The sequence below is a fragment of the Netta rufina genome (genome assembly GCF_964035555.1).
Source record: "Netta rufina genome assembly, chromosome: 6".
NCBI classification, from domain to species: Eukaryota; Metazoa; Chordata; class Aves; order Anseriformes; family Anatidae; genus Netta; species Netta rufina.
Window position 1 is genome coordinate 30,003,898 of NC_140129.1, and position 16,727 is coordinate 30,020,624.

Genomic DNA, 16,727 nt, shown 5'->3' on the forward strand with positions numbered 1-16,727 from the left:
GAAAGAATATCATATAATAACACAATGATTATGGCCAGGTCTTTTTCTCTTTGTTGACTTTGCATACAGACTTGCTACACAAAAAGTCCAAAAGGGATGGAAAACGGGACCCAGGTCTTTAAACCCCTAACCTTACCTCTTTATCCAATGTAATATACTTTGGGTCAAAGAGGTGTCATGAGAAATTATAGGCAATGCTGGAAAAGAAAGCAGCTTCTAGCTTCTATGATGTTGCAGTCTTTATGCTTCTCAATAGCCAGCTTATATAAATAATGGTCTGATCTGAAAGACTCTGCATTGTGGAGCTGAATGTTTTGAATTTGTATTTACTTACAGGCAGAGTACATCCCTTCTCATGAGGCCATGTTTGAAAGCACTGAAAAGAGTAATTTAGAAGAAACACCAATATTCTTTACAAGCCTCATATTCTTTTCTATAGCCTGAACACTATAGCATTTATACAAATAGAGACAGCTGCAGCCCCTACCAGACAGTTTCATGCAAGAACAGCAATTGAGAACATCTAAAAAAAGAAAACGAAACATATTAAAGTTGAAAACTTCTGGTTAGGTCATCCTAGCTTTTTTTTTTTTTATTATTATGATTGTTATTATTTTTACTTTCATTTCCAAGTCATTTGGAAACCTGCCTCTTTCACCTCCTTTTAAAGAACCAGAATTAGGAATCTCCAGGAACTTTCCTCTTGTGATGATTTCTGTAAGTTATAAGAATGCTAGAGTAACTTACAGAGACTTACAGAAAGGAAGTAGTGTTCGATGCGAATCAGTGGTCTGTTTTCCATTTATGCAAGGAATCCTGCTGGAATCCATTTGATATGGACATATCTCCCTAGAAGAGAGAGAATCTTGCAGTAGTTGTATTAGGCAGCATTAAATCTGTTGCAGCAATTTCAAGGGACTCTTCATGGCTTGCAATGGATAAACTCTGCATGGGAGCATGACTCCCAAATCTGACTCAGAGGTTTTGTATCCCTGCCAGGTGCTGAAAAGTGATTTGGCCCCAATCCTTTGTCTCTCATCAGGTTACAAAATTGGTTCTACTCAAAGGTAAGGATTTTCTTTTCTTTACAAACACATTATAAGTGCTACAGAGATGTGGCAATCTAATACTTTGAGCAAATAACAAAAGTTATTTTCTACTTTTCATTCTCATATCTCATATCTATATCTCATATCTATGAACAGCCCATAAAGAAAAAAAATATATTTGCAGGAGTTACTAGTTTCCAATCTCTCCCAGCTAAGCCCAAACCCCAAAAAGCATTTCCCTCAGAATAACTCACTTGTGTTAGCTTATGCAAGTGAGAATGTCTTTTGACATTAACATCAAATAGACACTTGGCAATATTGCATCCATTACATGAAGGAAAATAAAAATACTTTAGGCATTGTTTATATTCACGTTTATGTCAATCCAACTAGAAGAGCAAAAGCCCTGAGATCACCAAGCACAGTAAGATAGATAAGGGTGAAGATCAAATTTAAGTGAGAGGCAGAAGGCTTCAAAAATACTTCATTTAGTATACACAGCAGACTATACATGAAGGAATCATTAGATTAGGTAAAAAGCAAACACCAGTCCCTCTCGCCATGATAGCCAACTCAATTCTATAAGGTTGAATTCCATCTTCATTCTATAAGGCCTGAACATCAATAAGTTTCTAAAATTATAGTTTATATACCTTTCCTTAATGTTTACTTACATTTACTTTTTGAAATAATAAATGTTTTAAAATACAGCTGAAAAGATTATCATACAGCATTGAGGCATTTGCTTAAAACTAAGTCAGCTCACTAGCTCACGAACCATTCCCAAATAGGTATTCCTAAATCGTCACAAAACTTTTTTAAGGCAAGATTGACAGCATACAAAATCATGTTACTCGGTTTGCATAAATACTGGTTTCCCACTGGTCTTTCCATACTCCCCAGATTTGCTAACCTGTCAAAAGAAAAAGGCAACCTGAACTTTATATAACATAAATGGAGATTATACGCTTACGTACCAACTGAGGACCCGGGCTGCAGTGTCTAATTGTCTTCTGGTACTTTCCTAGATGCAAGTCAGAGCACAGTGCAGTTTCAACATTTATCTGCATGCCAGTGAGCACGCAACTGGGAGCCTGTGCTAGCACAGAAAACGCTTTTCCTTATTTGCACTTCTCTATTTAGTCATTAGAAACCAGCAGAGAGGAAGAAGCTAACAGCTCTGGCACAGATCTATCAGTAAAATTCTCTATTTTTTCCCCACTTCTGTTCTCCTAAGGTTTTTTTTTTTTTTTTTTTTTTTTTTTTTTCACCAGTGTTTTTCTGTGGCCCTAGGAAGGCCAAGCGAGAGAACTGTGCGTGTCCGTGGACACCGACAAGTCTCCAGCTCTAATCCCATGCACCCCCATGACACCGCTGTATGTTTTGGGACAGATTTTAGCCTAATATTAACTAATAGCTGTCAACATGACCAAATTTCACCTCTGCGGGATCTGAGAGGGGTGCTTGTGGTCCTGAAAAATGGCAATAGCGGATGGAGAGAGAGCAAATTCACCTGCAAATCTGGCAAGAGGGGCAGATGGCGCCTTGCTCCCCTGCTGGACCAGCACCTCGGGAGCGGGGGGCAGCGTTTGCCCCTCATCCTAAGGGGGCCACGGGGGGCTCTGCCCTCTGAAGACACCCCAAACCCCGCAGGGGGAAGGCAGAGCCCGGCATGGCGAGGGGAGCCCGACAGGCCAAGCGCCTCAAGCCCGAGGTCCCTGCGGGCTGTGGGGGGCTTCCCTCAGCCTCAGCCAGCCCCGGCGGCCCTGAGGGGAGAGAGCGCCGCCACCTCTCCCCTCCCCAACACCCCGGCGGGACGGCGGCTCCTCACAGGCCGCTCGGCACGGGGCACAGCTGCCCCCCGGTCCCGGTGCCATCCCCGGTCCCGTCCCCGGAGCCGGGCGCTGCTGCTGCCGCCTCCGAAGGCGCTCCCCGGGGCGGGGAGGGGAAGGGCAGCGCCGGGAGGCGGCACCGCTCTCCCACCTGCCCCCCGGCGGCGGCGGCGGCGCCGAGGTTCGCGATGAGGCGGCCGCGGGGAGCAGCCGGAGGAGTTTGTTCGCCGCCTGGCCCCGGCTCCCTGATGCTCTGAGCCGGAGTCTGTCTCCTCCTCTCCCCGGGCTCGCACCCGGGCTGGATGCTCCCGCTCGCTCCTCGCCTCGCCGCTCCGCTCGCCAGCCGCCTCCTCGCCAGCCATGGAGCCGTCCGCAGCCGCCCTGGACAGCACCCCGGACCCCGCCATCGTGCAGCCCCCCGGGAGCAGCCCGGCGCTGCCCCCCCGGGAGCAGCAGCAGCAGCAGCAGCAGCAGCAGCAGCAGCAGCAGCTGCGGATCGGGGAGAGCGGGCAGTTCAGCGAGGGGCTGGAGGACCGAGGTGAGCGCCCGGCGTCCCTCACCGCGCACCCGCCTTCCCCCGGGGCAGCCTCCCTCCGGCCCCGGCCGCCCGACGCCCACCCCCGGCAGTTTTTTAATTTTTTATTTTTTTTCCTCTCCGTCTTCCCCTGCAGCCCCCTGACGGCCGCAGCACTACCTCCTCACGTCTCCACAGGAGCCCTTCCCACCCCTGTCAGCCCCACACCGGCTCTGCCCGGACCCCGCGGGCACTCCTTCACAGCACCCCGCTCCCCGAGCCTTTCCCTTTTCGTTTCCCAGCTTTAAAAATCTCCTCACAAACTCCACTCGGGGCTGCTCCCACAGAAAACTTGCCTGCCCCGGGGCGCACATGGCGCCGCCGGGCTCCTGTCAGCGGGGCCCCGGGCGGCCAGGTCAGTCAGGGCCCTCCTGAGTCCCCGTCCCCCGAGTGGTGTTTTATTCTTTTTATTCTTTACCGAAGACCCTGACCAGGGGTGGAAGGCTGCCTGCTTCCCAGCCGTGCTAGCCTCAAACACGTTAATTTTTGGACAGCTGTTGGCGGTGTGTGAGGCACTTGGCTTACCTGCCGCCCGTCTGGGAATACAGGCAGCTGCCATTTTAACCCTCTGCCTTGCCCCGGCCTCCGTAACGCCTCCAGGCTCCTGTTCCACACAATTTGTCTCTATTTTTTATTTCACATACTGGGTTTTCCTTAGCATCTCTGTTCCATTTTGTCCCATTTCTCTCTCTTTTTTTTTTTTTTTTTCATTGTGCATCCCAAAGTCCCTTTTGTGTTCCCAGTCTTCACCACATCCTACACGTAACCCCTGTATCCTCCCGGTCTCTCTCCAGCTTTCCAAACTCCTGTGCTTGCTCGCTTATTTTAGCCATGAAATAGATGTACTGGGGAAGAGGAATCACCACCTTCCCTGCCTGCTTTTGGTCACGTTGGGACTGGGGACAACCCTTTTCCCAAGGGTGCCCTTACTGTCACAGCCAATGGCAGGTGGCAGGCATCTCGACTGAGGGCAGCTTGAGGCTTCAGTTCTGTTTTAAGTAGTAGGAATCGGAAATTTTGGTTAGGGTTCAAACGTGGAAGTTTGAGTGCAGAAATTTCCCGTTTGTGCCCAGTATGACAGAGCTAAAGATGAAAGCTGGGCCTTTTGCTAGTAAGGGTAGTTCCAAAAAGAGAGAGCGCAATGTTCCTAACCTTTCTTTCCAGGAGGGAGAAGAGACTAAAGCTGCTGATTATTTCTTTCTTTGCATTCATACTCTTCCAATGGCCCTTGTGGTAGCTTTTTCTTGCAGTCTTTCATAGGAAAGTCACCAATTCCATCTCCCAGCTTAATTCCCAGCCATCATAGAGGATATTCTGGTCTGCTTTTTGCAGGTTGTCCCCATTGGAATTGTTACAGTCTGTCCTTTTAGATTGTACTCTTTCTTATGCTCTTTTCCTATGAATCATAGCTGATCCAGTTATAGAGATGATACTTCCATGTTTGCTAAAAATAAAAAATAACCTCAAATTTCAGAACAAGATATTTGCTCTTAGAGATCTAGACCCAAATTCGGTGGTATTTTTTTTTTTTTTTATGGGGTCCTTAAATTGACATCTTACGTGAACAATTTTTCTATTTGCCTTATCTCTTTCACAAATTCTAACTTGACATTTTAAAATGATCCTTTAGCCAAATAGAAAAGTACTTCTGGTAAGTCAGCATATGGTAAAGAATATCCTAGAATCACTTCACAAATATGCCAAGCTTGTGTTCTGCAACTGTTAGGCAGGTTTTTTTTCTTCTGATTTTTTTTTTGGAAGAAAATCAGCTAATATAGGAAGATACTAAAAGATAAAGTAAAAATCCAGTGGATTTAACCAGCTCATCGTCTCTTCTTTAACATAGGGTTATCTATGTGTTAAATAAATAATTGTCAGTAAAATTATTCAGTATGCTAATATCAGGGTGGAGGAATTTTATCAGCAGATACAAGCTTTTCATTTTTGTTGCAATGCAGGTTATACTGAAAGTATCATTCAGCCTGCCTCCAATGGATGCTTAAAATTTGTTTTCTTATGGTCAGAGAAAAAATGTGGAGGTTTACCTTGTGAATCGTGTTGTTGTGTGTAAATTAATGAGCAGGTGTTGATTCTCAATAATTTCCATGTTATGGGTTTGGTAGTCCTGTGAATGAGTTTGTATTTTTGTGTGCTGTCCCTTGGGACACTCCTGAGAAAAATACAATCTTTTAAGGGAGGAGAATTTTAATTACGGAAAATACTACTTTAGGAAGGAAGGGATCATATCTGATAGCTAGAATATGCCAGCCATTTTGAGAGAGAGAGAGAGAGAGAGAGAGAGAGAGAAAGACACACGCACACACACATGCACGGCAGAAGTGGTTCAGTTTTATAAGGATTGCAGTCTCTGTCATACTGGACACGTGCTTGACATGTGAATACTAATTAGCAGTGCTTTGCCAGCTCTGGGGCTTATTATTCACTTCTCAACTTAATTAGGATATTATTTGAATTGTAATTATCAACTGTATATGTTGGTCTTCCCAGGTAATAGTGAGCAGTAGCCATGAACTATAGGATGTCTTTAAAGAAAGAACCAGGTGAAGGATGTTTCTTTCTCTGTTTTGTGTTTATTTCATGTTTGAAGTCTTGAGAATCAAAATTGGCTAAGGAAAGCTTTGCTTTATACTCCAGCAAGATTTGGGCCTTAATTTAAAATGCTTGTACTGGGGAGGGGGCAGGAAGGGGGAATCACAAAAACATGAGATTTTTTCTATGTGGTTTTATTAGTAGAAGTTAATCCTTCATTTCAAAATCTGTTGTTATGGATCTCATATCAGATAGCAATTAAACTGTTAATCATTATGTGTCCTGTCAGAAGATAGGTGAAACATTGCAAAAAATATGTATTTTTTCACACAAATGAAGGGAGGCTATGTGAGAAATGGCTGTGCAGTGCTGTAGGTAAAGGACTCCAACCTTTTGGAGTTGTCATCTGGTGATTTTCAGGTGTCAGACAAAGAATTTGCATATTAAGACACAGACATTGTTTTCTGTTGGGCCTAGTAATTCTCTTGTGCGCAAGTTTGCAAATTCTTTTTCATTCATGAAGAGTGTAACCTAGAAGGGAGGAAATATTTGAAGTTGTCTGAAAACACAGCATTAATTTAAATTCTCCCAGTGTCTTTCTGAACTCTCTAATAGAGAAACTCTCTCTGCTTTCCAGGCAGAGTAATTGACGTGAAAAAGCGTAAGGCGTTTTTCCAAGAGAGGGAGAATTCCACCAACTATTCTGGGATTAGAGTTCTGACAGGCTGGAAGTGGCAGAATAAAATCTGGTGGCTCAAATTGCTACCAGCCCTGGATGCCTACCCTGCTGCTGACACATTGCTGCCCCTGAGGCAGAGATGTCTGATTCACTTCTGCGTTGATTCCGAAACCACTGCAGTGTTGAGCCAGCGCATTACAGCCAGCTGAAATTAATAACTGCTAGCATTAATAAACTGGGCTAAGCGTGGTGTGGGTTCAGGAGTACGCTCATGACCAGATCAGGTGTCCCTACCTCCAGGGTTGCAGTAGCCATCAGAAAGGTTGGAGATAAAACTGGGGGAGGCGAGGACAGTGACAGCTTCAGCTGTTAGATTTTAATCTGCCGCTTTGTCTGCCAGCACTCCTCTTCCCTACCCTTTGCCTAAGACATTGGACTGAAAGACTGTGCTATTTCTACACACATTTCAATGACATTTCTACACACAGCGCCCTACTTCTGCACATTGTGGGCAGGCAAGTCCCTCTGAAAAGGGATCATCACCTGAGAAGGACCACCCACAATTTCTGGAGTAATTCATTAAGGAAGTTAAAAGTCATCAGGCCTTCTGTCACCAGCAGATTTGAGTTGGAACTTGCTGGTGAAAAAAAGTATTTGCATGTTTCAAATTAGATGAATATCATATGCAGAAAAGAATCTGGATGGGATAAACAAATGGCAAATATGTTTAATTATGAACGCATCAGAAAAGTGCCTTAAGACTCAGACTGAGAGAACGAAAACCAAAGAACGTACTTTATTTTTAACTTGGGTTCTTTTCTGCAATTTAAGATGAGTGGACAAAAGATTCCCACAAATTGAAAGCATCAAAGAAGAGAGGAAGCAGTCCTGTTCCCTTTTGTTAGCAGACTTTTGTGCTGATTAGAGTAAGGCCCGAATTGTTCTTCAGACAGTTCCTGGTGCAGCTTCTAGACGGGGATGTATTCTTACCTTTGGGGGAGGACATTATGCTTCAAGAGTTCTTTTCAACTGTGCTAGCTTTGATTCTAAAGTGTGCCTGCTTCTACTTTGATGCTCAACATGTGCAGTGTGTTCCCGTGCATTGGTAGGTTATTTCTCAGAGGCTGGCGGACACAAGTTTTTCTCCTATGTTAATTACGTTCAGGATCCTGAGCTGCAGAAATGATTTTTGATCTCAGTGAGTGTAGGACGGGGCTCGCTCTTGTGTAGATGTACAGGTGGAAAACACAAGTGATGTGAATTTCTGTTAACTGCCACACAACTGCAGTGCTCTTACAAGTGGCTGAGGTGTGGGCCTTACCTTCCGTGTGGAATCAAACCAGCTTGTGTGTGTTGTGCTTGTTTACTCATACATTTCTGATGGCTTTATTCACCTAACTGTGCCAATGTGAGGAGGATTTGATTCTGTATTGATAAGTAATGTAGAATGTAAATATGCGATCTAGGTCTGAACTAACACAGCTGTGTTTTTAAAAAGAGCATTGTATTGTTCATACCCTCTTTGCTTATTGCTTATCAGGTTTACTAGAAAGCAGTACAAGGCTAAAACCTCATGAAGCTCAAAGCTACAGAAAGAAGGCATTGTGGGTTTCCTGGGTCTCCATTATTGTCACACTGGCTCTTGCAGTGGCTGCTTTCAGTGAGTATTGGGAATATTTTAAATCTTCACACCTCTTTTTTTTTTCCCTTTTTTTTTTTTTTTTCTTTTTTTTTTCCCTTCTTTATTCTGTTTGATTCTCAGATTTTTTCAGAATCTTTATGGAAGCTTTCTCATGTTTTTTCTTTGCAACTGCTAAAAAGGTTTCTCTCTAGACTGCCTGTGTCTGCATGGTGCTTATAAATTAGTAAAACTGTTGTGTTTTTTTTTTTCTGCAGAGAATAGGGTTGTTGAAGGTCGGAGAAAGAAACAGGAGATGTTCATTCCTGTTAGTATTTATGTATGTGGAACTGTTCATTTTACAGAACAGTGTAAAAAAAAAATCATTATGGAGTGGATTGCCTTTAACCAAAGGGGTCAAATATGACAAGCCTTAATCCACCTGGGATTCATGGTTGGAACACCATAATGAACAGCAGTGAATTATAAGGGGGAAATATATAATTTTTCTTACACTAGCAGATAACCTAACAACTTGTTCATGTGAAAGAGAAATACCAGCCTGTTTTTAAGCCAGTGTTTTTCCCTAAGTTTCAAGAAATTTGTCTATTTTACCTTTACACAAAATTTTGAAAAACAAAAAAACAAAAACCCCTTTATTTGGAAAAGTGAAATATATTTATTTTATTTCAAAACAGGAAAAAATGCCGCATTGTGTAAATAAAGGTATATTTCAGTTCAATGCAAAATTTTAAACCACTAGCATTCGAACTTAGTCAGCTGAGGAACACTACATTCCCATAAGAACCAAAAGAAATGTGGAGTCTGGATCAAAATCTTTGCAATGGCACATTCTTTGTTTAAAAGAGGAAAAAAACAAGAATTATTACATGTGTATGTTTGTATAAGCAAAAGGAAAGCTCTGTCTAAGAGACAAGGCATCAAAATGATGGTTTGATGTCTCAAACCATCATTCTTCAGCTTGAAAAAGACACTTGCATTTTTTTTGGAAGCTGCAGCAGCATGTGTTTTATTATTCTAATCTGCAGTGTTCGACCTGCTGCTGGAAGTTGGTGTCAGCTCCCAGGAGAGATTATTAGAATCTGACCAAATGGTCTCTGAAACCCAAAATACATTACTTGGAGCGGTTTTTATGGAAACATAGGTACAACAGCTTGATTCAAAAAGCAGAGAAAAGAGCAGGAACACTTAAAAGCAGAGTCTAACACTAAAGAATTTGAGCATTAACAAGAAAGCAGGGCACCAGAGTTTCCATTTTGTTCTGCTTCATGAAAATGCAATAGTCTGTCTTTTGTACTGCAGCAACATAAAACTGTGTTTTAGAATAAATTTAATTCCTTTCATATTACCAATATAATTTTAGGAAATATTGAGAAATAGCTTTATTTTATTTTAAACTTAGGTCAGATTTACGAGATATAAGCACAAAAACAGCAGTTAAACCACTCTATTTCTTTTAAAAAGGTCTCTTAAAATTTTGTAATTTAGTTAGGTTATCTGCTATCTTTATTTATTTTTTTCCCCTCTTTATTTTCCTTATTTGTGTCATTCTGGTAGTGTTGAGAAATCCTAACAACAACAAAAGGCAGATAGAGTAGTCCCTGCCTGCATGTATATTGTGGAATGGATGGTCATTGAAGGACTGCAATCAGCTATGTTTATGCAATCTTTCCTCATGGCCTGAAGGGGTTAAATTTATGAAGAACAAAAGAGGAAGCAGCACACATACATATTCAATTTGTAGGGGATCTCTTAATAAACAATTGACAGTTAACTTATGTGCCACTGAACTATTGTCAGGGTGTTTGGTATGCTTAGTATTAAAACTTTCTAATCTTTGAGGAAAATGCAGTGGTTCTAGAATCATTTTGCTCCCCCATGCGATTTTGCAGTTGTGTTCAGTTTATTGTCTCACATCTCTTTTGCTGTCCTTTTAGCAGGTTTTTCTAGCCACTCCGTGGTCTGGGAGACATGTCAGGTTCCCAGAGTTTGCTGCCTGTTTTATATAAATGACTGGTTGTCACCCTGGGGTGTCTGACACTGCCAATTCTTTGCAAACACCTGCTATTTAAAGTATCCTGCTTCCTTTTTACCTCTTGTCTGTAATGGTAAGGTGTTAGCAACATAGCCGTGATGTGCAATGAGAAATGGGAACCTGCTGTGGTAATTGTCAGGCTACACTGACGTACTCTCACTACTCTTTCTGATTTCCTCATAAGGTCTTCATGCAAATTTCTGGTTTATACTCTTACAGGCCTCAAAATCCTTTCTTCTGCATGTATCTGACAATGCTGCTTTGCAGCTGCAATTGATATGGTAAAGATACTGGGCCAGGGAATTGGCATTGCTTGGTAACGGCAGCTGAAGAAATGGGGTACCTGGAGGACAGGAAAAATGCTAAGGAAAGTGATACTTGTTGCACGGACTGTGTGTGGAGTGGGGAGGTGGTTCCCAAGCCCCCTTGTCCAACCAAGGATTTGTAACTAGACTTCCTTCCCTTTTTTTATGACCTTTCCTGTCACTTGTGTGCTGCAGCTTGATTATGTCCAGCCTTTCAAAGACCAAAGTTGCTTCCCAAGCTATTTTTGCAGCATTAAAGTGTGTTGGAATGGCTACTTTACATTGGTATGAGATGTTTCCTTCCAGTGGGATTACAGTGACCCAGATGAACCCTGATCTTTTGCTTGGTAATATTGAAAGAGACTGATAAATCTTGAGTTGATCTGAATACATAAAGAAGTTCCTTATTTCAGTAATGATCCGTGGCACTTGAGGCTAGACCTCCACTGAACTCTGTGTGACTCATTAACTTATTATTAAAAGTGTGACTTATTATTAAAAGTACATATGGTCAAAATTTCTGGAACGATCTATTCTTTTTTACTGTCAGGTATTTAATATACTTAATTTTACTGCAGAATCGCTGTGCTCTTAAGAGACCTTTTGGCAGCTTGAGCTGCTGTCTGTAAATACCGCTTCCTGTCTGCAGAAGCACCGTGCGGTAATTGTCGTGGTCTCCCTAGCTCTGGGTGCTGTTGAAGACATTGCTTGCCAGCACAAGGTTGCACAAGGCTTCTATAAAGTCTTTACAGACTCCACTTTGTAAAATCCTTGGTGTTAGCAGAGCCCTATGGTGCTGTCTTCAGCGGCTGTAATAAGTTAGGCTTGCTTAGGATCAGCTCTGTGTATTCTGACATTTGTGGGTTTTGTGCAACATGTTTATGATCAGATACTAAGCAATGCCTGACGGATAAGTTCATTTCCCTTTTGCTTTCTATATTGCCTGAAATATGCATGCTTGTAGAGTTCTCATCAAGAGTGTACATTCATTTTTATAAAAACAGCCATAAACTGAGACTGGGCATGATGAAAGTTACTAAAATCATCACTAAGTTGCAGCTCAGCACCCCAAGTAAGTACTGGAATAATCACCTTAACATAATTATTTCTTTCTGCTTACTGGAATAATCACCTTAACATAAGTATTTCTTTCTGCTTCACAATAATACAAGAAAAGAATCATAGCGTAGTAAAACATTTTTGTAATGTATGTATGTGTAGTATAATGGTGTGATCTAAATCACTTTGTAATAACAACTATAATTTCTCCTTCCTGTAGCTGCAGTGTTGTAGGTTCATCGTGAGCCTCGTTTCAGTGTCATAAGAGAGGATGAGGGATTATTACAGGTGGAATGGAACTTTTGTGTTTTGCAACCCATTGTTCTTTGTTTCTTGACATTTATATGACTAAAACCTAATTTTGAAAAAAAATACAAATACGTCTTTTGCTGTTAGAGTTTATTTTCTGCCCAACGAGCTAATCTCTGATCATATTACCAAAGCAGAAACCAAACTCTCATTCTGCCTGGTATTTCTTGTCCCGTTTAGACTTGTGATTCACAGAACGCGTTCTGTTCATTCATCCTTTTGATCTGATCAGCTAAAATTGTTTCGTAACGAATGGAGTGGTCATATCGATATGTCAAAACAACGCGTAGACCAAATTCTGCACTGCAAGCTCCCTTTGTAGCCAGAGATTAATTTAGACTGTATGTCAGCTTTGTAAAGGGCAGTGGTCAAGGTGGGACTTGAGTCCCGGTGAGGTCAGAGCATGCCTGAATAGGTTCTGCATGTTAACGCACCACGGGAAAAGTTGATGCTGGGCTATTTGCAAAATGCTGGGGAAATAGCAGGCAGGTTGTGGAATCCATCCCACTTGCTTGATGGACCTCTTGTTTTAGACCACTGTAGACATACTTGAGGGCTGAGCTTTGTAGAAATAACTGAAGACTTTAGTGCAAGTGATACGTGTATGATCTGAAGTTTCACCCTGGTAACTGTTTAGGCTGGTGTAATAAATATGCACTGTTATTTTGAGAAGGTGAATTCTATTAATCTGTCCAGTGTTTCAGTTGCCAACTTGGTAGCTATAGTTCTGTAAGTGGAAGTATTTTATAGAATTAGCTATTGGTCCAAGGATAAGACTGATGTTCTGATTTTGTATGCAAAATCATTTGTGTTTAAACACGAATTCCTGAAAAATTGTTTATTAAAGCAAACTTTCACATACTGGGATTGGAGAGGCATTTTGTTTGAAATGCAGGGAAAATGAAGTTTTAGGATAGAGCTTGCTTTCAGACAGGAGGTTCATGCTAGCTTAGACTCTGAAGACATTGAAATGCCAACAAACCTTAGAAAGTCTGGATCTGGGTTCACTTTCCTCATTCAAATGACTAAACTGAGCCAGAAAATCTCATTTTGGCTAGCTGTAGGACATGGTTGCTAATTCTTCTCCCCTATTATGCTACTCCAGTGCAGTTCAAATGGAGTTACGTGGACAAACACTGGGCAAGTGAAGATGTCCTCTGTATGCTTGGATGTGGATATATTGATTTCATCTGTCACTCCTCATCTCAGACATGCTACACATACAACTAAGTTGGGGAATGACTGTATTCATTTAGTAATGAAAATCTGATTTTCCCAGTGATCCATTCCTATCGTTGCTAGAAAAATTAAATATATGCAGACTTTGCCTTGTTTGCACAATACTTAGTATGCCCTGGACGCAGCTGTGAATAATACTAATAATGAATGTAGCTGAAGGCTCATGATTCTGAGCCTCTTTACTTTGGTTATCCAATCCAACGGTCTTTAAAGGTCATTGAATTTCAGAAAAATGCCAGGCATTCAGAACTCAGGTTGGTTTAAGAGCGTCTCAGCTGGGCACCTAAACAGAATTCTCCAGGATCACTGACCACATGGAAAGTCTTGGTCTTTGTGTTTTCTCTTCTGGGAGCTATAATGCACTGCATTTCTCAGTCCTAAAAATCTGAATATTTTTTCTTTTTTTTTTTTTTTTTTTTTTTTTTCCAGCAGAACATTTGTTGTGTCTATTGAGAAAGTTACATTTTATGCCACAACGCCATGCAGAAACTTAAAATGAAGTCAAGGCTAAATACAAAATAGAACCGCTGTGTGATAGTATGCAGATCCCTCATTTTGCATACTTCTCAGGGCATTTAATTACATCATTTACAAAAAGGCAGCTGCTTCAGGGTTGTAGTCTCACAGAAGCGTTAATGAAATATAGAATTTAAATTCCCAAGGTAGAGTTCTGATATTGGTGACATTTGTGCAGCCCTATTGTGCTCCTTATAGCTGTATTACTACAGTTGAAAACAGAGCTTGGCCTTATATCATATGATATGTAATATCCAAAGGACAAAAACCAAATTGCCTGTGCAGCACTGGCAGAAGAGAGTCTTGTATAGGTCAGTCTGTACTTAGTAACAGCAAAATACAATTTTCATTCACTGAAAATGAAATGAGAAGCCAGTAAGGGCCTGTCTTTTTTTAGGCATACAAAACTCTAAGTGACTTTCTTGGTAGGAGAAAATAGCATATGGATGTCAAGTTCAAGACTGATGACTGCTGAACAGAAGTATGGGTCTGAAATCTGCAGTGCTTCACACGTCATGAAATCTTCTGCTGAGCTGACGGGCAAAATGATGACAGAAGTCTGTGAAATCTAGAGTAGCATAGAGGCAGTAGATGATCTGTATCTATATACTTAAGCAGTAAAGAAAATTAAAAAATTGTTGCTGTGCTGAAAGTTTATTAAAACAACTGAATTCATTTTTAAATGCTAACCTTTAAAATATAAGAGCCTGTTGTATTTTTGCATTAGAAAACTGAAGCTTAATCATTCCTTGATCTATATGCTGATTCCTTCCTGATGAGAGAAGGTGATCCCAAGGAATTTTGAAATTAAAATTGGGTGGTGATACTGAGGGAAAGCTAGCACTATAACATCATTTCATATAGAATAGGAATCCTTAGGTATGTTAGATCTAAGGTATGTGGTGTAAAAATCATAATCACAAGTCTGTTCCTTTTATTTTTCCTTGCTGAGATTCAGAGCTTTGTTGTGCAAGACTCTGAAATAAGTCTAGGCAATATCTAGTCCTGAAGAACTATAATAGTTTTTAACATCTATTATATAATATAAATCTTATACCATACAAAATACCTTTATATATAATATACTTATTCTAATATATATTTTTCCTTTATATTGCCTATATAATATTCCCTTCTAGTTCCTAAAGGGGGCCTATGGGAAAGCAGGAGAGGGACTCTTTGTCAGGGACAAAGGAATAATGGTTTTAAACTGAAAAAGGGTAGATTTAGGTTAGATATTTGGAAGGGATTCTTTACTGTGATGGTTGTGAGGCTCTGGACCAGGTTGCCCAGAGAAGCTGTGGCTGCACCGAGGTGCTCAAGGCCAGGCTGGATGGGGCTTGGAGCAACCTGGGCTGGTGGGAGGTGTCCCTGCCTGTGGCAGGGGGTTGGAACTGGATGGGCTTTAAGGCCCCTTCCAGCCCAAACCATTCGGTGATTCTTTATTTTTACATAATATCGTGAATATATTTTCATATTACATCATGAGATTTTAGGCACTTGCAGTTCAGCCCTGAGTTCTGCTGTCGGAGTTCTGCTGGGTTTCCATTACGGGCAGCCTTGCGTTTGGTGGTTCAGAGTTTCCAATTAGGAGAGAGCAGCTGGGTGGCAAGGTACAGGGTGCAGGTGAGTAAGGTAAACAACAAGGTGGTGGTAAGTAATTGGGCTGCTGTTGGGCATCCTGCTCATAGCCCTCAGAGAATTACTCTGTGCCATTAGAGATAAGTGTAGATGGAGACTCTTTTGTGTTTGGGAAAAGATGAACTGAATGCTTAGTGGGGTGGGTTGTAGGCCCACCAGGTGCTGAAGGCTGACGGGTGTGGGAGTGATGTGCCCTACAGCCATCCCTAGCCTGCAGCAGAAGAAAAACGTGTGTTTTGCCTGAAAGTAGACAAAAATATTTAGAAAAAGAATGGATATTAGGTTTATTGCATGTGATCAGTATTAACCATTGTACGTAAAACCCCCTGACTTTTTTTTTGTATAAAATTTAGTTTAAATGATTCTCTAGTACAAATCTGAATTGCTGCTCTGGCTTTTTTCGGCACATCACGTAGACAAGTGGTTATATACCTGCCCTTGAAGAAACATGACTGCAGTCTTAAAAGTCAAACGTATTTTCAATCAATTGATGTAGTATCAGTTCCCCACAGCAGTAACTTGCTTATCACACACTTAGCCATTGCGCAGGGGCACAAATGTGTTAGCAGGCTGCTTTATGAACGCCTGATGCACCAGCAGAGCTTGTTTTACATAAAGCATGAGGATTCTTCTCTGCTCCCCTCAATTAAAGACCTGCTTCTTTGCTTATTGTCAACGATTAACTTGTAACTCTTTGTATGTGGAACTGAAAATCAAGAGTAATGAAAAAAAACAGGCGTTTAATATTTGTTGTGCATTATCACTTCATTGTTTGATGTTTGTGAGGTCTTAAGTCACTACTGAGGTATGACAAACTGCTTGGGCAGCAGGGAAAGGGATGAGTAATGGCTTTCTTTTCTTTAGGTTTTCTTTACTTCTGCCAGAAATTTTTAAAGACGAGGTATTTTAACTTGGTAGACAGCAAAATGTAAAACTTGTACCGGATTTGAACTTTTAAATAACAACTGGTTTGCTTTGTGGGGAGGTTGGTAGAGCGTGGTGTTTACTTCTTGGCACCCACTTGCTGGGGTTTTTCACTAGGAGTGTTTGAGGTCCTTTTGAGGTCTGGAGCCCGTTAGATTTTAATACTTTTCAGGACAAATTTTCATTTCCAGATGACTCATCTCGTTTTGGTATGGCTGCACCGTAGGAGGAGCTTAATACCAGTGAAATAATCACATAAATAATGTCTGCTGCTTTACAACGCAGCGTCAATCCCAGCAGCTCTGTTACCACGTCCTGGCAGAAACCCTGCGGGCTGGCTGACAAACGTGCTCCCAGTGCCAGCACCAGGGGAAAT

General features: G+C 41.6%; 1 protein-coding gene across 1 annotated transcript in view; it reads left to right on the forward strand.

Moving 5' to 3' along the window:
- Positions 1-3,241: 3,241 nt before the first annotated feature.
- TMEM163 (transmembrane protein 163) overlaps positions 3,242-16,727 on the forward strand; it is a gene marked incomplete at both ends in the record, with an annotated part of 94,282 nt that continues 80,796 nt past the window's right edge. Inside the window, 2 exons of the mRNA XM_084289004.1 lie at positions 3,242-3,419; positions 8,225-8,344. Coding sequence (XP_084145130.1) covers positions 3,242-3,419; positions 8,225-8,344 — 298 coding nt within the window. The remainder of the gene's footprint in view (positions 3,420-8,224; positions 8,345-16,727) is intronic.